The sequence below is a fragment of the Parathielavia appendiculata genome, assembly GCF_033297405.1.
Source record: "Parathielavia appendiculata strain CBS 731.68 unplaced genomic scaffold N657scaffold_18, whole genome shotgun sequence".
Taxonomy (NCBI): domain Eukaryota; kingdom Fungi; phylum Ascomycota; class Sordariomycetes; order Sordariales; family Chaetomiaceae; genus Parathielavia; species Parathielavia appendiculata.
Window position 1 is genome coordinate 335,636 of NW_026944237.1, and position 26,973 is coordinate 362,608.

At 54.1% G+C, this 26,973-nt stretch overlaps 9 protein-coding genes and 1 pseudogene across 10 annotated transcripts; 4 read left to right on the forward strand and 6 right to left on the reverse strand.

The window, feature by feature from the left end:
• Positions 1-49: 49 nt before the first annotated feature.
• N657DRAFT_658610 (uncharacterized protein) lies at positions 50-1,544 on the reverse strand (the record flags this gene model as incomplete). Its single annotated transcript, XM_062794913.1, has 3 exons — positions 50-80; positions 937-1,135; positions 1,343-1,544. The coding sequence occupies 3 exons, from the start codon at positions 1,542-1,544 to the stop codon at positions 50-52; spliced, it is 432 nt and encodes a 143-aa protein (XP_062644070.1).
• An 82-nt stretch (positions 1,545-1,626) lies between these two features.
• Positions 1,627-3,521, reverse strand: N657DRAFT_166382 (Indoleamine 2,3-dioxygenase). Its single transcript, XM_062786054.1, has 3 exons — positions 3,467-3,521; positions 2,973-3,344; positions 1,627-2,912 (listed from the first exon to the last, which is right to left on the reverse strand). The coding sequence occupies exons 2-3, from the start codon at positions 3,303-3,305 to the stop codon at positions 1,794-1,796; spliced, it is 1,452 nt and encodes a 483-aa protein (XP_062644071.1). The 5' UTR covers positions 3,306-3,344; positions 3,467-3,521; the 3' UTR covers positions 1,627-1,793.
• A 446-nt stretch (positions 3,522-3,967) lies between these two features.
• On the forward strand, positions 3,968-5,980 carry N657DRAFT_649369 (kynureninase 2). The gene is made up of 3 exons (XM_062793704.1): positions 3,968-4,438; positions 4,490-4,914; positions 4,984-5,980. Exons 1-3 carry the CDS (start codon positions 4,246-4,248, stop codon positions 5,917-5,919), a joined length of 1,554 nt encoding a protein of 517 aa, XP_062644072.1. The 5' UTR covers positions 3,968-4,245; the 3' UTR covers positions 5,920-5,980.
• Positions 5,981-5,989: 9 nt separating this feature from the next.
• On the reverse strand, positions 5,990-8,086 carry N657DRAFT_683866 (HET-domain-containing protein; the record flags this gene model as incomplete). Its single annotated transcript, XM_062796617.1, has 2 exons — positions 5,990-6,756; positions 6,847-8,086. 2 exons carry the CDS (start codon positions 8,084-8,086, stop codon positions 5,990-5,992), a joined length of 2,007 nt encoding a protein of 668 aa, XP_062644073.1.
• Positions 8,087-8,928: 842 nt separating this feature from the next.
• Positions 8,929-10,952, forward strand: N657DRAFT_649371 (FAD-binding domain-containing protein). Its single transcript, XM_062793705.1, has 4 exons — positions 8,929-10,034; positions 10,099-10,475; positions 10,529-10,687; positions 10,737-10,952. The coding sequence occupies exons 1-4, from the start codon at positions 9,120-9,122 to the stop codon at positions 10,840-10,842; spliced, it is 1,557 nt and encodes a 518-aa protein (XP_062644074.1). The 5' UTR covers positions 8,929-9,119; the 3' UTR covers positions 10,843-10,952.
• N657DRAFT_649372 (uncharacterized protein) lies at positions 10,797-12,786 on the reverse strand. The gene has a single exon (XM_062793706.1). The coding sequence runs from the start codon at positions 12,293-12,295 to the stop codon at positions 10,937-10,939; it is 1,359 nt and encodes a 452-aa protein (XP_062644075.1). The 5' UTR covers positions 12,296-12,786; the 3' UTR covers positions 10,797-10,936.
• Positions 12,597-14,596, forward strand: N657DRAFT_649373 (WD40 repeat-like protein). Its single transcript, XM_062793707.1, has one exon. The coding sequence runs from the start codon at positions 12,960-12,962 to the stop codon at positions 14,460-14,462; it is 1,503 nt and encodes a 500-aa protein (XP_062644076.1). The 5' UTR covers positions 12,597-12,959; the 3' UTR covers positions 14,463-14,596.
• A 402-nt stretch (positions 14,597-14,998) lies between these two features.
• On the reverse strand, positions 14,999-15,936 carry N657DRAFT_649375 (uncharacterized protein). Its single transcript, XM_062793708.1, has 2 exons — positions 15,235-15,936; positions 14,999-15,137 (listed from the first exon to the last, which is right to left on the reverse strand). Exon 1 carries the CDS (start codon positions 15,618-15,620, stop codon positions 15,381-15,383), a length of 240 nt encoding a protein of 79 aa, XP_062644077.1. The 5' UTR covers positions 15,621-15,936; the 3' UTR covers positions 14,999-15,137; positions 15,235-15,380.
• A 377-nt stretch (positions 15,937-16,313) lies between these two features.
• Positions 16,314-18,215, reverse strand: N657DRAFT_649376 (glycoside hydrolase family 43 protein). Its single transcript, XM_062793709.1, has one exon. The coding sequence runs from the start codon at positions 18,124-18,126 to the stop codon at positions 16,477-16,479; it is 1,650 nt and encodes a 549-aa protein (XP_062644078.1). The 5' UTR covers positions 18,127-18,215; the 3' UTR covers positions 16,314-16,476.
• Positions 18,216-22,947: 4,732 nt separating this feature from the next.
• N657DRAFT_702508 lies at positions 22,948-23,651 on the forward strand (annotated as a pseudogene; the record flags this gene model as incomplete). The annotated part of the gene is made up of 1 exon: positions 22,948-23,651. A coding segment is annotated over one exon (340 nt), but the record flags the coding sequence as incomplete, so codon positions are not given.
• Between the last annotated feature and the right edge of the window lie 3,322 nt (positions 23,652-26,973).

Sequence of the window (26,973 nt, forward strand, 5' to 3'; positions counted from 1 at the left end):
ACCAAACCTCCCTCCCCGGACGAACCGGCCGAATCCGTGCTCAAAATCCTCACAACAGCGGCGCCGAGTATCCAGACTCTCTGTTTATCGCTACAGCTCCCGTACGGACCGCAGCTTTTCGAGTGGACAGCTCAACGCGTCCAGTTTTCCAGACTTTCGAGATTCGAACTGTGGGACTTCCGTACCAGCCCGAAGCATCTCAAGCAATTCCTTCTCGGCGCTGCGCCAGCACTGAGATCCTTCAAATCGCGGTCAGCCAGACTGTCCAGTCCCCCCGGGCGGGCTGGGGGCAGCGAGGAGGATGCGGACGCCGCAAGCCAACACGCTCGGAGAGAAATTCTGGACTTTCTTCGGGACAACATGTCGTTGGAGCACGCTTACTTCAGCCTCCTCTACGGGCCGTCCTGGGACCGCGTCGTAGTTATGGATAGCCTGCATGGCCATAGCGGCTCGCACCCCGTCGTCATTCGTGCAGATGAGGCTTTTTTTCGATTCAAATTGGCAGAGGCCAGCTTTTGCGAGTGGATTGATCAAATAGATTTGACGGCTCCTGATTGGGATTCGGATTGGGAGGATTGTTCTGGCTTTGAGTTGCACGATTAGTCAAGAGGAGTCATGAGGCTCTCTGCAACAGTGAGGGGCAAATTGCCCGATATCTTGTGGTGGAAAGGGATGCGATGAGCTGCAGAATGCAGTGGTAGTTGGGCGGGTGCCGCACGGTGTTGGACGATAAGCCCCTCGGTGGTGCTGGCCACCGACGCTGATGCTAGGAGTCGGGCGCGACTCGGACTTTTTCAAGCACTTGCCTATTCTTGGTGGCGCATCACAGCCTAAGGAGAGTAGTCTTTTGTTTTATGACCTCATGACCGAGTGGCTCTAACATTGTTCGGCTCCTCCACTCTAGCAGTGGCAGGCTCTGGCTCTCCCCTCGGACACTTTCTCGTCGCCCGATCCAGCAAATAGATATCTCGCTCCTTGACGGGCCTTCCAAAGTCGGAAATCGGCCCAGCCGCCGCTACCAGCCTCTTCGCCTCTTCCACCGGCACCCACAAGTGGCCCAGCCCGTCGTCGATCTCCTCAGTCAGCGAGGGCTCCCCGCTGCCGTCTACCAGGTCGGCGTCGTAGCAGTACGACACTTGGCACAGCGGGTGTCACGGGTGGGCGCAACTGACCACTGCGTAACACCCTCAAAAGAGGGACCGTGGTTCGAACTGTCCAGTCGAACCAGGAGTTGCGCACATGAACCTCACACTGTGACGACCCGTGACAGCGGGATGCGGAACTCTTTGGTAGCGGCGATGCAGCCGTTGCCTCGGAGTTTGATGAGGCCGCCTGTCTCTACGCTTGGCGGCTGTCTTATGGTCTTCGCCGGGCTCGATCCCGCCGCCGGGAAGCTTGTAGTAGCTCTCCCGCTTGGCGTACAGGATGGCCACTTCGCCTTTGGCGTTGAAGGCCACCACATGCACGGCTTGACAGTCGATATAGGACACGGCGAGGCTCTCGGCGCCGATCACCTTGAGCGGGGGAAACGATGGCGCTGACATCTCGGGGAGGAGGATGGTTCCGCAGGGCAAGAGGTTGAGGGTAGTATCAATCGAAACACGACAAGTGACTATGAATGAGTCATGTTTGGCCTGCGGCGTGACGGTGAACCAGCATGGCAGCAGTTACGCCTCTTTTGTAGCAAGGTATTGCCTCTGCTCTCCTGACATGCTGACCGCCCAGCAAACAGTCACCCAGTCGATATGATGCTAATTCCTAGTAGTGCGTTCCACTTCCAGCCGCTACCAGTGTCATTGAACATGGAACCCACCAGCCCGGAACGTCTCATTCCTTGATTGCTTCAAAAACGGCAGCAAAGCAGTCCCTCCTGTCCCAGTCAATTCTGCTCCACCGTCTGACATCGCATCCCTCCCCATGGCAGACGAAGTCGCCCTCAGCCTCGACGATGCCGTCGCCAGGTTGACGCCCTGACTCCAGTTTAGCTGCCGCGACGGGATCACAATATACCTGGCCACAATCTGCAGGTGCTTATTCCTGAACTCGGCCAGCGACTTGGTCGCCATACGAAACGCCTCCCTCAGCGCCCGCTGCTCGTTACTGAACCGCTCCTCCTTCTCATCTCCACCAACCGCCATCAAAACCTCCCCCACGGCCTTCCTCATCCCCCCAGGCCACCGCGCAGCCACATCCTCCAAGAACCTCCGATGCGGCTCCGGCATGTAACCCCTCACCTCCTGGTGAAAGCTCACCGGGAATTTACCAGCCACCCGACCGTAATCATGACCATTCGTCTTTGAATCAGAGTCAGGACTCGCGTTCCCCTCAGCAGCATGCTCCACCCCAAGCACAACATCCAGAAATTGAATCAGCGAGCTCTGTCCGTTACTTCCCCCCCTCAACTGCCGCCACTCGCCCCTACCGTCCCCTTCGTCATAGAACACGCCCCTGGGCAAACCCGCGGCAACCATGTTCTTGCTGCCGGCCAGGAAGGGACGGATGCGGTGGTAAAAGACTTGCGGGCTGCAGTGCTCGTCCATGCGGTCTAACAGGTTTCCCAACTTGTGGATGCAGGTCGTCATTTCGGTTAGGGCTTTTGTGGCGGTGGGGAGGGAAGAGGACGAGATCCGTGAAGGAGGGGAAGTGGAGAGGGTGTGCAGGGCGGTGAGCATGACCGGAATGATGTAGGCCCCCTGGCTTTCCATGGCCACGGAGACCATGTAGAACCAGGACTCGTCGGGCGTGCCGGTGAAGGTGTGCAGCGCCTGGAGGGCGTCGAGGTCGCTTAGGTCGTTGGCGGGCGAGGCGGAGGTGAAGTTCCAGAGATTGAGAGAGGCGTAGGCGGCGACGGGTGGGATGCCTAGGTGGTGGGAGACCGCTAGGAGCGGGCGGGTTATGGAGGGGGGAAGGATCTTGGAAATAGAGGTGAGTTGTGATGTGACGACAGTGGTAGTGGAGGGTGAGAGACGTACCTCGGCCGCGGTGTCACCGCCCCAGATGTAGCCATGGGTAAGGAAGCCTAGCACCACGTATGCTCGTCGCCATTCTTGTTCCCTGGCCAGGTGGTCTGTTGACAAGATAGGGAGGCCGTCGACCTGTTGTCGGAGGGTTTGCTCTGCGATGGCGGTTGGGAGGCACTCTACCAGAGTTTCCCAAGGAGAGTAGTAGGGATGTGGAAGCCTCTTTAGCGGTGGCTCCTCGGGGAGAAAGCCATTGGACGTAATTGCGTAGTCATCCAGCAACAAGGGCAAAGCGCCGGCCTTCTCTTCTTCTCGGGCCGAGGTGAGTATTTCGCAGGGTGACATGGCGACAAGAGAGGGAGTGGGTTGTGGACGGGATCAAAACTGGTATGTGTTACTGCGACTGATGTGTCAGAAGCATAAGAGAGTGTTCCAACAAAGGTTGCGAAGCTGAGCGACGACAATAACTTATACGAATATCAGTAGCAGCCGCTAAAGTCACTTACCGGCCATTGTCCGATCCGTCGCCGACCTTGTTCACTCTATGCTTCCGCTCTTTGCCGCCGGTGTTGATGCCGGTTATCGGAATGGCCTGATGTCATCCACCAGTACGAAGATAGCGGCGGTGTAAGTCAAGCAATGACATGTCCCAAGATCACCGAACCAGGGGCCTATCCACACTTGACGCTCCATCACGGAACATGGGGGAGGGAGGGATCGTCGGCGTTGGCAATACTCTGCAAAATGGAAATGAGTAAACCAGACAAGACCTTTAACGCAGATCCACTTGCCTGTTTCGGCACTGGAGGACAAGATCGGGTGGATGTGCAGGGCACCAGTGGGCCGGGGTGGAGGAGCGGATGACGGAACACGGAACACGGAACACGGAACACGGAACACGGAAGTGGGCGGAAGAACGGGAAGAACAGGTGGGTCTCGGCCTTAGCCGTGGCCGCCCGGAGGCTGCCTCGGAGCAACAGGACTGGGGGAAATAAACCATTTTTGCGGTATAAAGGATGTCCAGGTTGGTGTTTTGTCCGACGCTCTCAATTGACTGCTTGAAAGAACCGGCATTCTCATTGCTTTGGGCAGCTGCGAACACCTGGCTTGAGAAGTTGTGTTACTGCTTGCAAGTCCACCGCTTATTTACAGCTTCCCCAGGCAGTTTGCAAATCGGTTGCAAGTTGCAATTACCCAACACATCATCTTCATCTTCATAGCCCCCTGCCTGCATCACCACACTTTACATCATCCTCCGTCGCGCTTGACATTGAGCTTCATTACCATGTCGTGCGATTATCCACTCCTCGTCAAGACGTTCCGGGCTGGCAAGAAGCCACAATTTCTCGCTGACGCGAAATCCGTCGACTTTGCGAGACAGCTGGATGCTCAAGACAAACTGAAGTCATTTCGGGATGACTTCAACATTCCCACCAAGGCCTCCCTGAAGAAGAAGGCACTCGACGGTAGTATACTCGGTGCGTCTGCCCCGTGTTATAAAGGGAGTTTATCGCTGACGTTTGTTCCAGGGGAGAAGAAGCAGCCTCCAATGGTTAATGGCGATGGCGACGGCGAAAAAGCAGTGAACGGTGTTTCTCAAAGCAGTGCCGACACGGACGATGACACCCCGTCCATCTACTTTGTAGGCAACTCGTTGGGCGCCCAGCCAAAGTGCATCCGGACACACCTCGATGCGCAGCTCGAGACGTGGGGATCCATCGGTGTAAACGGCCATTTCACTTCTCTGGAGAACTCGCCCCTGACAGCATGGCAAGACATGGCCGCCGACTGCGCGCAACAGTCGCTTGACCTCGTCGGCGCCGCGTCGGCCAGCGAGGTCATCTACATGAACACGCTGACGGTGAGCCTGCACCTGATGATGGCAAGCTTCTACCGCCCGACCGAGAAGCGGCACAAGATCATTGCCGAGTGGAAACCGTTTCCCAGCGATTCCGTATGTCTTGACCCTTTCCAACCCCACAGCCACCTCCTCTCTCTCCCGTGATGCTAACCCCACGTACAGTACGCGATAGCTTCCCAACTCCAATGGCACGGTCTCTCCCCGGAAACCTCGCTCATCGAGATCCACCCAGACCAACCCGGAACGATGTGCATCTCGACCGAGCACATCCTCTCCGTCATCGACGAACACGCCGACGAGACCGCCCTCCTCCTGCTTCCGGGAATCCAGTACTACACCGGCCAGCTATTCGACATACCCCGCATCACCGCCCACGCCCGCGCCCGCGGCATAACAGTGGGCTGGGACCTCGCCCACGCCGCCGGCAACGTTGAGCTCTCCCTGCACGACTGGGACGTCGACTTTGCCGTCTGGTGCACATACAAGTACCTCAACGCCGGGCCCGGGGCGATAGCGGGGGTGTTTGTGCACGAGAGGCATCACCATGCCGATGCCAATGCCAACCAGGATTCTGGCGTGGTGAACGGGCTGGGATACAGACATCGCCTGGCGGGTTGGTACGGCGCCGACAAGAGCGTGCGGTTCAACATGGAGAAGGAGTTCCGCCCCGCCGAGGGGGCCCACGGCTGGCAGGTGTCGAATCCGAGCGCCGTTGATCTGGCTTGTGTGCGCGCTGCCCTGGGCGTGTTTGGGCGGACCAGTATGAGGGAGCTGAGGGATAAGGCCGTTGTGCTGACCGGGTATTTGGAGTGGTTGCTGAATGGGTTGCTCGAAGACAAGGTTGGCATGGGGGGAGAGGGCCAGCCGGCGTTTCGCATCCTTACCCCGGCGAATCCGTTGGAGAGGGGGTCGCAGCTAAGTTTGTTGCTCAGGAGTGGGCTATTGGGCAGGGTGAGTGAGAAACTGGCGGAGGTAGGCGTGGTAATTGACGTGAGAAAGCCGGATGTGATCCGTGTAGCGCCGGTGCCCATGTATTGCAGATTTGCGGATGTGTGGGGGTTTGTGGAGGTGTTTAAGAGGGCGCTAGAAGAAGCGTGATAGACACCAGAACAGAGGAGCAATATTCTTCAAGGCCTGCAGCTCTGCAAATGACTTCTACTCTCGAACCTCAGGGGTTCAGAAAGTGAAGAAGCGATCCGACCATTTCCCTGCTGTTAGCGCCATTCCCATCCTTCCTAGTTTGATTCATGTCTGCATCAGCTTTAATGATGACATGCTTTCTGCCATCAACGACCGTCTTGTTCTCACTGTCCTGTGTGGCAACCAAAAGCTTGACTATCCCAAACAGTCTGTCAGAAACATTTGTTGGCACGAATGACGCCTTGAGCACGACGCCGTTGCCCAGATCAAGCAAGGAGTCCGGTTCCGGGTCCTGGATATCCAGCTGTCTGGATGCATAGAAACCTTCTAGGTTAGACACACCGTCACCGTTGACGAGGGCGCACCATCCAGGTTTCGAATACAGGTGGCCCCTTGGTGTGAGCCCAAAAGCAACAACCGCCGTCCCGAAACGCTGGTGGCGCCCAGAAATCGCTTCCTTGGCGGCACTTTGGACACTGATACGGGCAACTCCGGCCATAATATGAACCGGCTCGCGTAGGTCGGGAGTCCCAGGCATGCAGTAATCCAGATTCAATATCATCTGACAGTTGCCGCGGTTCCACCTCCTAAGGGGCGCGGCTTCTTCGATCGATAGTGTCATTGTCGAGCCTTCGATTGCCAGTGGCAGGAGCCAGAACGTGTGTATGGGAGCGTAGTATCTCGGCGTCCGGCCATCACCCTGCATCTCCATAAATTCCTCGGGCGCGGAGGTGAACCCGCCCCGGTGAAGAAGCGTGAGCGGGATGGTCACATATTCGACTTCAAACACCTTCTCTGAATCTCAAACCCTTCGTTAGTGCTGTGGTGTGTAGGGGTGGTTGTAGGCCCCCCACTGTGTGATTGCACTGATGATGCGGTGCTTACCATTTGCGACACTTTCAAGGATCACTTGAAATGTCTCTCTAGGGTTTCCCTTGCCCCATTCCTTGTCCCGAAAACCTAGGGGCTTCATCTGCCGTTCGGCCCAGTTGACCCCGGGATGGGCCAGAAGAGATTCCGGGGTGTACAGGGAACTTTGAGTCACAAGTCCGTCACAAAGAAGCCGAGTGTAATGCCGCGGGTTGCCCAAGTGTTGGCGCAGGATGATGGTTGGAAATGTCCCGGGGATCGGCCCTATCTGGCAGTGGAGGATGACTTCGATCTGGGAATCTCCTTTCGTTTTCTCCTTAATAATGGCCATGAAGGCAGTGGAGTTAGTCATCAAGTTGACGTGGCCTAAGATTGACCTCGTGATAGGCGCTTCTCGGAGTGGCGAGATACTCCCCGACTTCCTAAAACACCTTGGGGATGGGGCGAAACAGGATGGCAAAGTCTTCTTGCCGACCCAGTATTGCGACCGATCGTAGGGACTACAATACCATGCCAGTATGGATTGGTCGGCCGTGGCTTTCGCGATTTCCTGCTGCAGGCGGGCGAAGGCCTTTCCTCCCTCACCGTAGAGCAGGGGCATGTTGACATCGAACAGTCCCATCAAGCAATAGGCCCCGTCCTCCTTTCGAGTCGTGCGCCTTCTCGAAGCCCAGTACATCTTCTTGGCCACGCTGACGTCCTGGAGCTCAACGGCGAGACCGAGGACGCACTCGTCGACAAGACTGGCCCGGGATATGATGGGGAGGAGCTGTGGGTCCTTCTTCTCGCCGATAAGACCCCAGTCTGCGTTGTAGAACTCAACATCGTTCGGGGCGATGAGCTCTTGCAGCGTCCATCCCCTCTCGAACCACCTGCTGCGTTCGAGTTGCGTCTTTTCAAATTGCGTCCCAATACCACCGGCATGGACGTCACTGAGGTAGGCGTAGCAGACGGCCGAGTTGCGGTACCACCGGTACATGGAGTTGATGGCCTCGGACAGTTCGGCGCTGCTGGATTTGTCGATGCAACATGTGTCGATCCAGATGTAGTCGTAGTCTTGTCTTCTGGCCAGGGCGCATGCACCTTGGACCTTCGCGAAACCAGCTTTTGAGCGAGCCTTATCCAGGTCACCGCCGACCAAATCAGGGAAGATGACTTCCTCCTTTTCCCATGTGTGAGAGAGGATAGCATAGTCCGGCGCTGTGTCACCGATGAACTCTTCCAGCTGGAGAGTGTGCGTGCTGAGAAGTCTCATGGCGGCGAGCCCTGGGGCAGGAATTAATTGCGTACGATTCGCAAAATTGGTTGAGATGTGGGCGTTTGAGATTAGGTTTTGGTTCGGTATCCGTCCTGTCATCCTGTGGGCGGAGGAGCGGGCCCGAGAGTTGCGGGGGTCGTACGAGTACAATCCGACCCTGATTCGCTATTATTAGTAACGGCACATGACCAATCTAGGTCACCAAGAAAGGGAGCAAGCGGAGCAAGCGGATATAAACACGAAAAAAAAGAGGTAGGAAAAGAAGGGAAGAAAAGTGGCAGAGAATGGACAAAAGAAGGAAGGCCGTGTTATGCCATTGGATTTGAGTTAACTGCAAGCGAGCCATATTCATCGTATGTATCTTACTTGAGTCGAGATTGTTCAACCAAGCTACTGTGTACATCTACAATTCACATACCATATATACCTTTAACCCTGGCCAATATACGTCGAAAGGCGACCACATGCACACGCTCCCACATGGATACTCTTCCTCATGTCATGGGGGACCAACAAGCAGCCTTTTACCGCTCCGCCGGATGGCCTGGCAGCTTCTCCCGATCTCGCTCAGGGAGCCGCCAATATGCCAAACTCTGGTTCACTGAAAAGCAGCCTCTGCGCGGATCAACCGGGTGGGTTCACAGTGGGTTGGCCTTCCCTCGGAGCCGAGTTCCGGGCGGCCGCTTCACACACTCCATCGGACCATCGGGGTCGTACGGCAACCATGCAACATCCGACGCTGCAGGTGCCACAGTGCCACCGCGTAAGACATCGGAATATCCGCTCAGTTGGATTCGCTAACCGGACAGGATGCCTGGTTGTATATATTATTATTCCGACACCGCTGTGCCCTAGACTGGTTGTATATACTTCACCTCCTGTTTTGCCACCATTAGACATTTATCCTTCTTCTAGCCAGGCTGTTCCCTTCGTCAGGTAGAACTGAGACTCTACGCCATCCTTCTATGGTTGACCCTGCCAACACCGGTTCCCCAGCTACAGTACCTTACCTTTCGTTGCTACCCCCACTATGGCAATTAGACTCCCACCGCTCAACCCGGGCCACCTCCTCGCCCTGCTCATCAGCATAGTAACGACCCTCGCCATCGCCCACCTTCCTCACGCTCACCACGATACCTACCACTCATATGATCCTCCCCAGGATATCCAATCCCTAAAAGCATCCCTCTCTCCAACCGCTCAGCTCCTCCTCCCCAACGACCCTGCCTTCAAAACCCACCTCAACCACAGATGGAGCACCAACCCGCTGAACACCCCCAGTCCTTCCCTCATCCTCCTGGCAACCACCGAATCAGACATCTCGCACGCAATCCGCTACGCCAACGCCCACAACGTCCCCTTCCTCGCGACGGCAGGCGGCCACGGCACCAACGCATTCCTCTCCGATTTCAACGGTGGCGTGCTCATCTCCCTGCGCAACCTCACTAAGTTCGAACCATCCCCCCATGGCAGGACGGCAATTGTAGGCGGCGGGTTGCTGTCCCAGCAGGTTGTCGAGCGGCTGTGGCAGGAAGGGAAGGAGACGACCACAGGTCTATGCGGGTGCGTGTCGTACTCTGGGCCGGCTATGGGGGGCGGGCATGGGTTTTTGCAGGGGAGATATGGACTGGTAGCGGATCAGGTGGTGAGTGTGAGGGTGGTGCTGGCGAATGGGGAGGTGGTGGTGGCTTCGGAGGAAGAAAACGGCGATTTGTTTTGGGCGTTGAGGGGGGCCGGCCATAACTTCGGGGTGGTAACTGAGTTTACTGTGAGGATACATGATGTGGAAGAGGCGAGGAGAAATTGGGTCTGGGAACAGTTCATTTTTGAGGGGGAGAGGTTGGAGGAGGTGTATACGTTGGCGAATGAGATGATGGAGTACCAGCCGGTGGAGATGGTGAGTTGGTCGGTGTGGCGGATGGTTGAGGATGTCGACCCTGGCAAAGTGAGTCTCAGTCTGGCCCCGTCGCTGTCCCGGGGAGGCTAATAAAGGCTCATCGCACCGCCAGCCCTCAATCGTGGTCATCGTCTTCTTCAACGGACCACTGGAAGATTCCAGAGAGTACACCCAGCCGATCCACAACCTTGGCCCAGCGGCATACGCGTTTAAGGTGACCGAGTACCCGGGACTCAACGCTGTCCTGGGTGTCGATCTGAGCGGCTCAGAATGCCAGCCACAGGGGACAGCGCTGTTACGGGCGGCTGATGTGGACAGGTACGAAATCATCGCACTGCGCAACTGGTTCGAAACCTTCGGCAAAATGCTAGCAACAGAAGAGGGCCTTGCCAAATCGGTATGCATCCTCGAGGGGTACGGGGTGCAAGGGGTGCAGGCAGTACCTTCCGACAGCACAGCGTTTCCCCATCGCGACAAACGGCTGCTCCTGTAAGTCTCGCTCAACCCTGGTGCGAAACAGTCCTCTGCTAAGCCGTTGCCAGCGCCCCATCTGTCCAGTATGACATTGTCGGCAACAGCACCCTCGACCGAGAGGCCGAGCGTTGGAGCAAAGCTATGGAGAAGGCGGCCTTCGGCAGTGCCCAGAGAAGGACTTATGTCAACTACGCCTCGGGTGACGAAAGCTTACAGGCCATGTACGGGTGAGTGCAGTCGGTTTTTGCCGGTGGTGATGACACTGACGCATCGCAGGTACGAGCCGTGGAGGCTACAGAGGCTTCGAGCCCTGAAACGCAAGTATGACCCGGAAAATCGCTTCAGGTTCTTTGCGCCGATTGTCCGGGACGATAGGTCGTGAATGCCGTCGGGGACGATGGGGAAGGAGAGCGATAGCCAGATACACTCAGAGCGAACATGAGCGAGAACAGCGAAAACAAGTAGAATTGACTGGATCATGGCCACAAGGAGTCAAACATGAAGAGCCAGTCCTCCCAATAGCTCTCATACTTGCCCACGAGCCAACTCCTCCCATCGCCCTCGCCGCCAATCCTCCAGGGCCGCGTGTAGAGCCCATCGGTCCTGAGGTGTCTCTTCAAAGCAACATTCATGCTGAAGGAACTGGGGCTGACGCCGAAGAAGTAATCACACTCCAGCAGGACAATGAAGTCGATGAGGGCCTGCTGGTCCCAGGTAAGTGACTCCAAGGCTTGCAGATCAGCCGGATGCTCCTTCAGTAGTTCATGCTTCGTGAAAACAGCCATGCCATGCTGCGCAGACGCTGCGTCCGTCAACTTCCGAGCCTCCGTCTTATTACCCGTGGCGAGGTACGCCGCCTTGAAGCTCATCGCACTGGCGCGCTCCAAATATGCTCCGCTCTGCTCATCAAACTTGGGCCACCTGCTGAGCGCATCGTTCTCGGTTCGGAGGTGGAAGCCAGCGAAATAGCGAGAGCCGCCGTGCCGGGCAGCACACCGGCGCATGTAGCCCGCCGTCCGGTGCCCGAGATCGAGGATGTCCTGCCGGAACCGGAGCAGCCCACCGTAGGTGGCGACGAACTCTGGACCGTCGCGGAATACGGGCCAGTCCCATTGGACGCCCCAGTTGAAGCGGATGATGCGGGGGTGTTGGAGGCTCGGCGGCGGCAGCTTGAACTCGTCGGCGGTGCTGTTTATGTGTGCCCAGAACTGCTTGTCGAAACGGCCAGTATGCTTGTTCAGCTCTCTTTTGTCGCAGCCGCCCCTCTTACCCAAGTCCCGAGGGGTGATCTGCTCCGCCTTGAAGGGAACGGGGGCGAAGGGGATGTCGTCAGTCGAATTGTGAAGGGTAAATTCTGGGCAGGCCGCACGCAAGCTCTGACGGAAGTGCGTCTCGTCGAAGAAGTAGTCAAAGCCCCGATGGCCCAGCATAAGATTGGAGAGATCCTTTTCCGACCGAGTCCTGATCTGGGGGAGGACGATGCCTGCAGCGCCTGCCTCGATGGCGTAGCGGAAGCACGTCAGAATGTAGTTGCGTATGTTGCCTATGCCGCCCGAGTTGTTGTCGCAGACGAACACGATGCCGGGTGTCCATGAGGTGCGTTCCCTGCACACCCTTTCCAGTGGCCAGCCGATGAAGGGCGAGTCCGCCCGGGAGAGGTCGATGCTCTGCCGTGCTGTGGGGGGGCGGTTCTGGTTTGGAGCGCCTCCGACGTACAGGGACATCTTGGGCAGCCAGCAAAGCCAGATGGTCGTCAGAAATATCACACATATAGTAAGGAGCACACCGCGGGGCCGAGCCAGCAGGCCCGACGCGCTGGAGAGACGGAGCCCCATGGTGCGTCAAACGTCGCCTGGCTGTCTCAGATCAGATGCTGCTGCGCCGAAAGCCATTCGCGTTGCAGAGCCTCATTAGCAACTTTGAGGCGGATGGATGCCAGGTGAATCAATTGACGTGACCCCTCTGAGCGCCCTGTCGCAGGCGTCTGCCCCGATTTATCCTCGGAAGCACGTCTCCGAGGCCCAGCCCGGTCGGACATGGCACGGTTGGTTCGTGGCCTATGGAATCGACAAAGCCGGAGCGTGTGTGAGAGTATGTTCGACCCTCTGTCGTTCCAGGATCATACTTCCGACCTGATAAGAAGTTCCGTTGCTGCTGTCGATATTGAAATGATGACAGAACCTTGGAAGGTTAGGGACAGTGTTTTTCTGAGTTTTCGCTGGAACAACTGCGCCAACGTGCTATCAGTCGCTGCAGCTCGCTAATAGCCCACATGGAATAACGGTGGGTTTGCACGACACTTTCTTCCATGCTCAACAATGGCGTTTGATGTGGTGGTGGATACGAGAAAATCGAGCCCCGCATCCTGTGATAAGGGGCCCCACTAAAAAGTTCCAAATCCACAAAATTTGACTGAGAGTTTGCGACCAAGTCTGCCACCGCCTATCGCATTCACCTTGAAGCGCCCTTCAACACCACGCGCAGAGTTTGAGAAACGTCATGGTGAAGCGCACAGCGGACGAAGAGAAGGCGGCCGGCCCGCTCAAGGCTGGCGAGCGTCCCGACGCCATGGACGTCGACGAGAAGCCCAACGACATGGGCGAATTCGAGGACGAGTTTGAAGACGAGTTCGAGAGCGAGGACGAGATCATCGAGGCCGGCGTTGACGGGAGGCCAGATGCTGAACGAGAGGCCGAGGAGGCAATGGATGTCGACGCTGCTGGCGCACCAGCTACCTTCATTGTCGGCAGGACAAAGCTCGAACCCGGCCAGACCCTCAGCCCCGACCCGACAACATACCGCATGCTGCACAACCTGAGCACCCCGTGGCCATGCCTCTCCTTCGACATTATCCGCGACGGTTTGGGAGACAACCGCAGCGTCTTCCCGGCCACCGTGTACACCGTGGCCGGCACACAGGCAGACAGCGTAAAGACCAGCGACAACTCCATCATGGTCATGAAGTTCAGCGGCCTCAGCAAGATGCAAAGCGAGGATGGCGAGGAGTCGAGCGATGACGAGAGCGACGACGAGGACGCCGACCCTGTCCTCGAACACAAGAGCATCCCGCTCAATACCACCACCAATCGGATACGCGCCCACCAGACTCCGTCCCAGGACCCCTCGAAACCCGCGACGACGCTCACAGCGACCATGACCGAGTCGACCAACGTATTTATTCACGACATCACCCCCCATCTTGCCTCATTCGACACCCCGGGCACCATTATCACACCACAACAGAACAAGCCCCTTTGCACCATCCGCGCCCACAAGTCGGAAGGCTACGCGGTCGACTGGTCGCCTCTCCACCCGGCAGGCAAGCTGTTAACAGGAGACAACGACGGCATGATCTACGTCACAACACGGACCGACGGCGGCGGCTTTGTGACCGACACGAGGCCCTTCCAGGGCCACACATCGAGCGTGGAGGAGATCCAATGGAGTCCGTCCGAGGCGTCCGTGTTCGCGTCCGCGTCCAGTGACGGCACTATCCGCGTGTGGGACGTGCGCAGCAAGGGCCGCAAGCCGGCGCTCTCGATGCAGATCAGCAACGTCGACGTGAACGTCATGTCGTGGTCGCGGCAGACGACGCATCTGCTGGCGTCGGGCGACGATGCCGGTGTTTGGGCGGTATGGGACCTGCGGCAGTGGAAGCCGAGCGCGGGAGGCAGTGCTGCTTCGGCGCCGCTGCAGCGGCCGAGCCCGATTGCGAGCTTCGACTTTCACAGGGAGCAGATTACCAGCGTAGAGTGGCACCCGACCGACGACAGTATCGTGGCGGTGTCGGCGGGCGACAATACGGTCACGCTGTGGGATCTGGCGGTCGAGCTGGACGACGAGGAGAGCAAGGATACCGCGGGCGTGCAGGACGTGCCGCCGCAGCTGCTGTTTGTTCACTACCAGAACCTGGCCAAGGAGGTGCACTGGCACCCGCAGATACCGGGCGCCTTGGTAGCAACGGGCGAGCACTTCAGTGTGTTTAAGACCATCAGTGTCTAGGCTATCAAGAAATGTTGTTGAATTCGAATGTTGTTGAGTTCGGTTGAAGCCGCTATGTATGATACGTCTTATCACGAAAATCTGGCCCGCTCATTGACTCAGCGGCTTGGACCAAAGTTCTCATTTAAACCTGCGATATGCCCTAAAGTATCCCTCACGCTCACTAAGTACCAGGAGTTCGTTACAATCTCCCTGTGCACAACCCTAACGTCGTTCAACACCCCCATATTTTCCCCTCGATTTGATTTAACCTCCCTAATTTCGCAACCTCCGCATCAAACTTGGCCCACAAAAAATCTCTGCTCAACATCCCAACACACCCAGCCTACGACACAACCAGCTCCTCACAATCTCGCATTTCGCCCACTTACAGACGGCAAGTGCCCCTCCCACTCAAATAACAATCACCTAGAACGTCAGAACTGCTCAACCTTTTACAATCTTCGAGTATCGAACCGTTCAATCGCCCAATCACTGTTTACAAAGAATTCTTGCCTAACAAAACCCTCCAAATTACCTGATTTTCAAATAGTCGATCTGAACCGGGAGCAGAGACGAAATCGAAGAGATGGGCTTGAAGCCGAATCGAAACCGAACGAGCGAGGCTGAGCGGGAACGTCGGTCCCAGACGGAAGCGGATGAAGCAATCGATGAACGACTTGCCGATCGGTTAAGGTGCGTATAAGATGGGTTGGGTGACATTTTAGAAGCCGTTGAAAGGACCTAGTGTCACATATGATTTGCGTGGCAATTAGTTACCTGACACTACTAGACGGCCTGGTAATGCCTGGTTTATGCCTGGTTTGTTCGGGTTGGATGGTCGGCTGGGGAAGGTAGAGAATTACATACCTTTTGACGGTTTAGGTACCGGCGAACAACAAATGCTCGGAAAGGCGAGTTGAGTTCGCTAGTGGTTTGTCATGTGCGCTTGAATGGGGGGAAGATGCCGACGTGTGGCGTGTATAGTAATTGATTAATGCCGGAGACGGGGGGGACGATATCGGGAGGAGTAATCGAAGAAATTTCAGCCGTGAATGGGAAGATACGACAAGGGACATCGATGGATAGATGGAAAGGGTCTCCCGTGGAATCGACAGACGGAGGTGCCGCGAGGGCGAACATCACACTACCGCAAAGCATGCCTGCACGACCTACCATTCCGAGGCTCTCACTGATGCATCTTGCGTGTCAGCGAGGGTTAGCGACCACGCCGAAACTTACCGGAGAATACATGATGTTGCTCGCGGTCCGGATCGGATCGTTGGCTCTGCAGTACGCCCCTGTGTGGACCAAGTCAGTCGAAGTCGAATTGGAACGTCGGTGAGGGTGTTGTCACGGCCGGCGGCAGGTCTAGTACGTTCGAATCCATGGCGTGACTGGTCGACGGCATCAATACCAGCTCAAAGAAAAGATTGATGAGCCTAAGGGGTCTTTGAAGTAACACAGAGAGTTCAGGACATTCCATACAGGAGAAGAATGGAATTCGCAAAACAAAATTAATTATTGTTTTGTTTAGTTATTGTTTTGTGCTTTCTCGCACACCACGCAAAGTATTTGTAACCAGCGAGGTGGTGGCGACTGAGTTGACCACTATTTGGATGCCGTCATCATGCTGTCATCGATCTCAGTCGCAGCATTATTACATTGAAGCGGTCGGATGATTACGAGTCAGGCCAACAGTGTAGCCTGCGGCAATCTGTAGATGGGATTGTATGTGTTGCCAGCCAGCTCTGCAAGAAAATTTCTGTTACCATCGAGACCGTGTCACGAAGCGGGATGGACACATGCTGGCTGGAGCAGCTCAAGAACGGCCACATGATCATTTACATCAAGATCCTAGGTCTCTTTTCACTTGGGTTCGTTATTTTCGATTTGCTTAAAAAAAAAAAGCTTGTGACTTTGCTTGTGGCTCGAGCCTCAGATGCGTATCGACTGGTGCCGTGGCGGACTCGACATGATCTCCGAATCCTTGGTAGGAGATATCATGTGCCGTCCTAACACATACATACCTTACTTAGACGAGCTCCATCTGGAAGCTCTTCACCTTGATGGCACCCCCAAGCGCTTTGGTGGCAAAGTTGAAAACTCCGAACCTGTAACCCGAGAAGTACCGCCACGAGTTGGTCATTACGACGGCGGGCCCAAACCTGACGAAGCTCTTGCCTCCGTCGATACTGTACGCAAACGTCGTGGTCCGTTCCGTGCTCGTACCAAACGCTGGCGTAATGTCCGCCTCGATTATCAACCAAACGTCTTGAGTGTTGCTCACAGTCGGCCCAGTCGCGGCAACTCTCCCCGTTGAGCTGGTCGTCCATGTGCCCTCAGTCAACCGCAAGTCATCGACCACAACGATCTGAACCAGTCCGCCTTGCTTCCACACCCCGATGTACGCGGCCCGGTCCCGGAACAGCACGACCCCAGCCCTGTCGCCATCCTTCATATTGCCCACGTCCAGCTTGAATGTTCCTCTCGACTTGGGTCCGGCGATCCTCCGCGTGAGCGTGTTCCTCGCAGCAAACAGATTCCCCGTGACGCTGGCCGTCCTCAACAGCAACCCGTCGCCGTGAAGCAACCACTTGCTATCATCCGGGTTATGATTCCACTCCCAGTGATGGCTCAGCTCCTTTCCCTTGAACTCATCCAACTCGGTGCTCTTCCCCTCCACGGTCTTGCTTGTATGCACCGGCACGGGGTAGCTCGTTCCCCAGTTTCCCCGCGCATCCGTCACTACCTCAGGCCAGCCATCGCTCGTCCACCTCAACGGCGCCACCACCGGAATCCTGCCCCCGGGGTAGGCGTCCATGAAGGCCACATAAAACCAACTCCCGTCGGGAGTATCCACCATGCCACCCTGATGCGCAAACCCGGCGTTCGCTAGCGGCCCATTGATCCTCGACACGAGCGTGCGAGCCGTGTAGGGGCCAAAGGGGCTGTCGGTCGTCGACTTGAGCACCCACTCGGCGTCGGCCGGGCGCGTCACCAGGATGTAGTACGTCCCCTTGACCCTGTACATGCGCGAGCCCTCGATGGTGGTGCCGGCGGGCGGCGTGTAGACGGCCTGGGTGCGGACCTGGCGCAGGCCGTCGGCCGACAGCTGCGCCACGCGGATGGTTGGGTTGCCGTAGGCGATGTACATGGTATCGTCGTCGTCGATGAGCAGGCCGCTGTCGTAGTAGCAGGCGTTGATGGGCGGGTGGGCCTCCCACTTCCATTTGTAGGGAGGAACTTCGCCGTTGTTGACGCCCGCGTTGGTGCCGGAGCTGGTCCAGATGTAGGTTTGGTTCTGCTCGACGCAGCCGTACCAGTAGAACCGGTCATTGGAGCGGCGATATCGCAAGGTTGATGCCCAAATGCCTTTGACGTACCCGGCGGGTGTGCCCCCTAGGAGGTCGTACTGGGGGCCAAAGTTGAGTTTGGGGACAGAGTGCGTAACGGCGGTCCAGTTCACGAGGTCGTACGACTTGAGGACCGGAGCGCCAGGCGAGTAGGCAAACGTGGAAGAGGAGTAGTAGAATACGTCCCCGATACGGAACACGTCCAGATCGGGATAGTCCTCCCAGAGCACCGGGTTGTTGAAGGTTGCCGCGCGGGACGCGAGGGAGCTATGCGGATGTGATGCCCCAAGGCCGACGAAGATGGTTAGTAGGCAAGCAAGAGTTTTCATTTTGAGAGACTGCCATCTAGACATGCACAAGGATCTCTGTTGAGCGAACGGAGACTCAAGTTTGGGTTGGGCCCCAAGTTTCGCTGCGTTGAACTTGACCTGAATGTTCAGAGACGTCGAACGTCCCATAGCCCTTATACTATCTGGTGGTACCATTGGCTCCCAGTTGCCTCGGCCTCATGTTCTCCGTATTCCCGGTTGATGGACAGACTTCCTCATCTTTATTGGCGCAACAATTGGGAGAATGAGGCACAATGAGCATCCAAGTTGTGATAGTTGCCGATCCGGGCAGTTATGTCGTATTCCTATCAAACCAACAAGCGCACCAATCGTGAATTGTCGGATGAATGTCTCTTATGTACTCTATCTTCCCGGCCCTGTTTCGCCGTCCTAATCCCAAGCTTGGACACACCAATGGAACCCTAAGGTAAGATTCAGCAGCATCCTACTGCGATTCGCGCGCTAGAGACTCGACTTGCTATAACAATGAGATTTGACAGCCAGCGAGCGGGGGCCGCCCCAAGACTCTGGTCGCAAATGAAGGCAGCATCCGCATCGCGTTCAACAAACGTTCGGTTTAGAGTCTAAGGCAGCTATTGGAACGAGTTGTCATTGTTTTGGGGTGAAATTTTGACCAACACGAACCACCCGGGGACTACTGAAGCCCTGCTCCCGCATTCAGGTTGCAGAGAACTTTACCATTCGAAGTGAGATAGCCCGACAACCTGTTACCCTCTCGCGTTGCTGACCAGTGAAGTGCAATTTCGGTCGCTTGGCTTGCCGAGAGTATCGGAGAACAGTCCTCGCACTTGATTCGGCCACACAGCAGGCCCGAGTGCGCTGCTGCGTCGGGGCGGCTACCACAGGCCGACCATGATGCCCGGTTCGTAGCCGGTGTAGGCGCTAGGGAACTTTACTAGCGGCCCGAGACCGCCCTGCCGCTCCTAGTCACCTCGGGCGATGTGCAGCCGATGAAGAACTAGCTCGCCCGTACTTCCTAGCGTCGTGGAGCACGAGACACTCGGTACACGATACATACAAGATATAGTATTAGCTAGCTATAACATAATTCACTATTGACTCGGATACCCTATTAACTCGGATATACTTTCCGGACTTTGCCACTTTAGACTGCTAAAAGTCGACTAGAATCTAATATAATCAATTGAAACCAATCAGAATCACTTAAGCTATCTATTTCTCTTGTAACGGTCCAGGAGTATATTGCAGCTAGCTGGTGACGACTCTACAAGTTTGTCTCGAATGGAGAGAGAAGAAGAAAAAGAGTGTAAGACTATGCAAGATATATGTGTAACGGGCTTGGCCCGTAAAGGCCTCGGCAAACTCTCGGCCAAGACTCGAGATTCGGTGGACTTCCATCTTGTTCGATATCGGCGCACAGGCCAAGGATGTGGAGGATAAGACGGCAGGTATCTTGCATAGTGTTTCACTCTTTTTCTTCTTCTCTCTCCATTCGAGACAAACTCGTAGAGTCGTCACCAGCTAGTTGCAATATACTCCTGGGACCGTTACATCTGCCGTCTTATACCTCCACATCCTTGGCCTGTGCGCCGATATCGAATAAGATAGTAGTCCACCGAATCTCGAGTCTTGGCCGAGAGTTTGCCGAGGCCTTTACGGCCTCAGCCCGTTACATCTCTAGCCTCCGAATACATACTTATATTATAGCCAGTCTTATGGCAGATGCTCTAGAGCCGTAAACCTGTCCCATGCCCTTTCGATGGCACTTCATTTTCCTCTTTAACGCGCTTGTCAGGGTTCATAGCAGAGACCCTCCGAGGCCCTAAGAGAGAGTACTTAAACAAGTGGTTGCGCAGCAATTGTCACGAATTAACTAACAACGGGCCGCATGCCAAAAGGCCATATGCGGGGCGCAAGGAACGCCCGAGCAAAATCACTTAGGGAAGCAAGGCAGACCAGTCAGGATGAAGCTAGAGTGCTATAACGCCAAGACAGACGAGCACATTGCAGCATGCAAGGTGCTCGGAGCGATCGAAGGCATAGCACTGTGAGCACTCGAAGAATCGTGGCATTATATAGTCACTCGTTCTAAAGGACTCTGCGAGTTCTCCAGTAAGCAACTCAAGTGCAAGATTGTCAGTACCCTTAGACATTGCTTGTTGCGAACCCTTTGGCTTCACCGAACCTCACCCCGTTGTCAAGTATAACCTTCAGGAGTCCCTTTCAGACGTTGGGGCTTGAAATTCATCACAGCAATGCAACGATCGGTGCACTGGCGGATCTTTTGGTCTAGCTGGCACAGGGTTTTACTGTGCAGCCTCTGACAGCGCTCATCCTCTTGCACTATACCCTTCTCTGCCATTTCCTCCATAGCTTGGCTTCCATTAATAGCCCCGCCATTCTGGAGACACGTCCGTTTGGCTCTACAGCGCTTAGAGGGTGCTTTATTAGCCTCCTGAAGTATCTGTACTTCGGCCTCCAAAAGGGTAACACGATGGGAAACCGCTTATATTCACTTCAAAAGCTGGTCAACAGCGGCTAAAATCGGACTCGGAGAGCTTCCCTGGTATCTCGCAATTTGATATTAAATAAGGGTAGACTGCGAAGGAGCCTCGTTGGTAGTTTAGGGTATCTTAGAGACCTATAGTATTCGTGGTCCATCAGGAGTCCTAAGAGGTATTAGTATTCGCAACTTAATATCCAACTTCGAAAGTACAGCCTATAGGTTATAGAAGATAAGTCCATCCTCAAAAACCCCTAAGAGGATTTTCTTAGGTAAAATTCTAATAGAAGGCAGATTTAAATATAAGAAAGAACTTAGATTTAGTAATATATATAATCTACACCTTGATAAAGAGCTTGATTTTAGCACTATATATCTTTATAAAAACGCTAAAACAATCAGGATCGAATACGTAAGATAACGACGAGTAGGGAGGAAGATAGAGTATTATATTATTATTATTATTCCTACACCGCTTTGCCCTAAGGCTCGCTAGACCCTGTCACGACAATCGCGCCGTGCCTGCCAGGACCCATGGGTGGGGCCCAGCGTGTAGGCCCCTGCGGGTTGAAGATCCTGCACCTCGCTGCCGCGACTTCTGTTCGTAGCTCCTTGAGCTACGTCTTGACAATCAAGCCTGCCCGTACTTGACGGAATAGAGCCTAGATTGTAGCTTAGCCCGAATATAATTGTCATTGGATTGTCCGCCTGTCCCGCCGTGACAGATCCTCTACTACTAATTACATAGGAAAACCATACCTGCAAGGCTGGACTAAAAACCTCTGTCTCCCCTTACCAGTCTGATGTCCTGAATCTACCTACTACAGCAGAAAGAAGGCGCAGATAGCTAACTAAGCCATCGAACTAGCCTAGTTCTAGCCATGCAGCTAGTCTACACTTTAGGAGCCTACTAGAGCATAGTAGCCACCTAATCACCTTCCTTGCAAGCCTTCTCTCTTCGATTCCTACCTCGTCGAGAGCCCTATATAAGCCTCTCTACAACCGTATCTCTATAGCCGGCTAGGTCCTTAGCTTCGGTGATTGGCAGCACTATACAGTTAAGTGTTCTACTATTCCCTGCCCCTGCTGCATTCGCAGTAGGTGGTATGTATTTGAGAGACCTTGGCCCGGAAGAGGAAGTCTTTTAGGCTTATAGCCCCTTTTCTGGCCTGGGTTAGTGAGGACCTCTCGGCATTTGTAAGGCCCTCATGTCTTTCTAGTGCCCTTTTATCAAGTTTCGGCTGGTAATCGGCCGGTTGTACAGTGAGTAGGGCCTGATTCCAGGCCCTATACCGTTGTAGTCGATTGGTGATCTCCTGGGCCCACCTAGCCTCCCAGGCCTTATTGAGAGTCTCTGTAAAGTCCTTGCCTTAGGCTCTTAGGCTGCAATAGCTTCTATAGCTTCTTCTATTGCTAGAGGTTGTGTTGGCCGTCTGGCTCTTTGTAGCCCTTAGAAGCAGTTGCGAATTGTCACGGGATTCCCCGTTCCTGTTCTCATAGTTATGTCATGCTTGCGGTTATGCATACGTCATGGGGTCTGATCATACGTCTATGGTTATGCTTACGCATAGACCTCTGCTCCAGTACTTAAGGTCTGGTTGCACGCCCATTCCTGTCATCTAGCTCTTGCTCTCGTTGTATCAATATCGATCTTGTATATGCGAGCTGACCAGTTGTGGGGCCTGCCCCACCGCCTAGAAAGACTCAGCCAATCAGACCCCACCAAGGCGACGAGGATATAGACGACGACGACGCTAACGACGATAGCCTCGACGGGACTACCCCCGTCCACAGGGCTGAAGGACGAGACGATAGCTGAGATGGCTGATGGATACGGTGAAGGCAGACCATCAGGATACAGCATACTATATGGTCGACGAGTTGATTGGACGGCTACAGAGGCAAAGATCAGAGATCGAGGCCCTTGAAGCCGCTGCTGCGGCCACGGCCGCGGCTACGGCTACGGCAGCAGCTGGTTCGGAGGACCTCCGGAAGACTGTTATAGAGGCTGTGGCGAAGGTGGTGATGGAGGAGGTTGGGAAGGTGACAGGGGAGCTCTAGAAGGAAACATAGGAGTTTAAGAGAGGGGGCCAAGCTATATCGACAGCATGGTCGTGGGCTACGGTTGCGGCCCAGGACCCCCCCAAGAAGGTTATACCAGGAAGGCTTTGCAAGGAGGTGTTGGTTCGAGGTCGACGGAGCCATCATTGACGAGGAGGTCACCGCAAGAGGTGGTCCAGGCGGTCAACGGGGCATCGGAAAGGAAGGGGGCTATTGCGACCCGGAAGCTCCCAAGTGGCGACGTGATCGTTAGTTACATTAAAGGATGCAGAGACGAAGGAATGGCACGAGGGAAATAAGGAGTGGGTTAAAAAGGCCTTTGGGGAGGCTGAAGAAGAGAGGAAGAGGTCCTTTATAGTCCTTGCGAAGGGGATGTTGAAGAGGGACTTAAAGGGGGTGGTAACAAAGGTTGAGTTTGGTAGGTCGATTGGACTATCGACGGTCGAAAGAGTCCGGTTTCGGATTCCAATGAGGGAGGGCGTTATAAGGGCTACAGCTTTAATCAGCCTGGCTAGCCAGAAGGCCTGTGAGAAAGGAGTCCTCTGGCAGGCTCAACTATTCGACTGTGAGCCGTACTGGGGGGCACTGCAGGCAACACAGTGTTATAAGTGCTGAGGATGGGGGCATACCCAACGGTTCTGCTTGCGGAGGTGTGACGAATCTCGAAACCCCAACTTCTGAAAGGAACTCCTGAAGATTTTTTTTGACAACGGGGTAAGGTTCGGACCTTCGAATTAGCCCTTCGAAACAAACAACGACGACATCAGCCACTACACCAGATGCAGAACATTACATTCCAGGGGGTGCAAGACCCAATGGAGGAAGCCGACAGTGGCTTCCAAGAAGTGGGAAAAAGGAAGCGGCCCCGGGGTCGAACCCCCGGCTTCGCCAGATCCCAGGAGGGGGCAAGAAAGAGATCCAAGGCAGGGAAAGCTGACCTTTTGCGATGCGGGTTAATACGACACTGGCCGGCCAAGGCTAGGAGGGAGGCATGCAGGGAGCTGAGTAGGCTCCTTTGACTTATAGAGCGATGAAGTCTCCGAACCCGATGGCCTGGACGAACGGCATATAGGTTTCTCACCAGTTAGGGTCTCCCAACACGGTTTTCCTATATAGGCCAGCTAGTAGCAGGACCGGCGCACCCTTATTGGGTATAACGGCGTAGGAATAATATATATATCCGTAACTTCTTTCTGTCTTTCTTCGGAATAAAGAGGGCCGGATATCCTGCTAGCGATATCGAAGGTTGAATATATCTTCGACGAAAGTTTGTCTCCAGGAATCTCCGTAACTTCGCGTCTTGCTTCTCGTTAGTCTAGCGTACCTAGAACTTTAACTAAGCGCCATATTGAGCTTAATCTCGTAGTTTTAAGCGTCTGTAATTTAGCAACCCTTCTATGATTTTTGCTTCAAACGCTAGGTGTCCTCGGTGTTTATCCGGGATCTGCCCTGTCTTATCGTCCTTCCTTGTACTCTTTTATTACGAGAGCTTGTCGTTTCCGCCCATGACGACTTCCGCTTCGAATCAAATGACCTATTCCTAGAATTCGAGTGTTCCGTGGTCATTGATCGTGATGAAGTTTATTTCTTTATTCGCTCGTCAAGTCTAATCGTATCGTACATTACCCGGTCTAGATTGCGTCGTTAATCATCTACTACTATTCGCTTGCTACGGTAGGTCTATAGGCAATGTATCGTTGTATATACCGCCTATATGTAGCTCCTCTTCTGTGTATTCTCTGTCACGAATAAGCCGTGTGCAGTGACCTGGCGGGGCGCGCAGGGAACGTTCCGAGCTAATCATTGAGCACAGTGGCGCAGCCAGTCACACGAGGAGCCTACACCCTCAATTGCGCTCTAAAGAATGAGCGACAGGAGCAGTCTTTACTCCGGTCGCCCCTAAGGACGATAGGAGGGGGAAGCTGTATATAGACAACGATCTCTAGAGCCTATAGGTGCTATAGTGGCCTCCTTGGTAAGCAATTCAACTGCGATTTTGTCAGTACCTTTGGACATTGCTTCTTGTGAACCTTTGAGCTTCACCAAACCTCATCCCATTGTCGAGTCAACAACCTTTTCGAGTCCCTTTCTGTAGTTAGAGGACCGAGATTCACATTCAATCGGTTTAAATACGACGGAGTTTCTCTTAGTTATACGTATCTAACTCCCTTCAACTAATGTCAGGGTCTTCTTAATCTTCGTGCTATTAGTACCAGGAATTGTATCTTTCTTTGGCTCTATATCTATAATGTCGAATACTACTTGGATGGTTGTTTCTTTCACATCAATATCGAGTAGTTCTGTCTTCCATTAGACCAATTGCATTCTAAGTAATCCTTTAATGGTATATGACTCTTAAGTGTCTATGGAATTTATTGTTGGTTGGCGAATACTAGTAACGTAAGGTCGAGATATAATCGTCTATCCACTAATGCTACTGCCCAGATCTCGATTTAGCGTGCTGTAGCACTAGAGCTTATTATCTAGTTGTTTACGTTAAATAGCAGGTATCTCAAAGTTCTTCTACTAGGGTATAGTAAGAGTAAGCCTATCGTTTATAGTAGTTCTTCATGTACTCCCCGGCTTATTACTTCCAGTATAGTGTTAAGCGTCGACGGGTACCTCAGAGGGCCTAGAGCCGTTTTCAAACTCTATCTTAAGTACTGAGAGGTATTCCGTCAGACTCTATATCAATTGTAGCCGGCACTTGATACCCTTGGAGCTATTGCCTACTCTTATATTCCTACTGGGAGTCCAAGACCCTCTTCTTCTAAATCGTAAATGGAGGTACATCCTTGTATTAGGTCTATCGTTGGAGAAGTAAGCGATTTTCTCCTTTGTATTGTTATTATTATTATTCCTATACCGCTATGCCCTAGGGCTTGCCGAACCCTATACCACTAATTACAAAAGAAAACCCATGACTGCAAGGCTGGACTAAGAATTCCTCTACCTTTCCTATACTAATTTGCAACTTTGAATCCTTTCGCTACGGTGAAAAGAAAGAAATAGGTGGCCCACTGAGCTAGTAAACTAGCTCAGTCCTCGCCGTGCAACTAGCCTATACTCTAGAGTCTCCTAGGTCCTTAATAGCTACCTATTTATTATGTTCCGTGCAAGCCATCTATCTTTGTTCCCCCATCCGTCAAGAGCTCTACAGAGATCTCCCTGCAAGCGTTCTTTGAAGCTGGTCAGGTCCTTAGCTTCGGTGGTTAGGGGCTAGGTCTTAGCAGCTATTTTAGATAGTGCAAAGTCGTGTGTTTTCAGCTTTCGTTTAACGGCTTCCTAATGAGCCCTCTAGTCTAGACTCCAATTTGGCTAGGCCCCTAAAAACTGGTTGGACAGCGCTGGTTATATTGTATTAATGCCTTCTCCTATAGGGTGAGCGAGCTTAACTAGGTTTGGCTACTACCTTCGGCCTTTGTTGAAGTGGGTTAGCTCGCTCTTTTCTCTGGCGAATACTATCCTTCTGGATTTAGCCCACTGTAGATTGATTTCTAAGCCTCTTCCAGTCGGTGGCAGTTAGCCTAAGGTCCTCAGCTGAAGGCTAGAAGGTTAGTATCGTCCGTAGAGCCTACTATAGCTATTGCTAGGTGCTTGTCCTTCAAAGCCCTATAAAGGGAAGCAATATAAAGGATGAATTAAACCAGGAATGGAGGTTCTTGCAGCATCCTAGCTTTGATTGGTATAAGCTCGGTAGCTTGGCCGTCGGAGTGGAGAGAAGCCTCGCGCCGTGTCAGCTATGCTCTGACCTACCGAACTAGTCATCCAGGGAAGCCGTAGGCCCTGCCTGGAGGGTATCTAGTAGCCTCGCATGGTTGATTATGTGGAAGGCTCCAGATATAGTTACAGTGGGGTTCCAGGAGTCTGTTAGCATCCCACCCACTTCAGACGTCTCCTCGACGCGTCCAACACCCTCCTCGAACTCTCATCACCACAACTTCCCCATATGGCACTCAATTTAACCAATTTGGGCCGCATTTTTAGCGGCTTATCGCAAGAAACACGAGGAATTGAGCCCTACCGCACGTGCAGCCATTTGCGGTGCGGTCGCAGCTGGTGTTAGCCAACGCACGGTGGCAGCCGCGTTCAGCGTGGTGCATGTCGTTGTGTCCAAGACTATTCAACGCTTTACAACTACCACATCCTTCGATTCCAAGCCAAGGATCGGCCGGCCTCGGGTTCCCAGTCGACGAAGTAAGCGGTATATTGTCCAGGTAGCTAAGCGTAATGCCCGGCTTACATATAACAGCTCCTTAATGTCCTAGACCAGAAGTTGTAAGCTCAATGGGTCCGTCGTG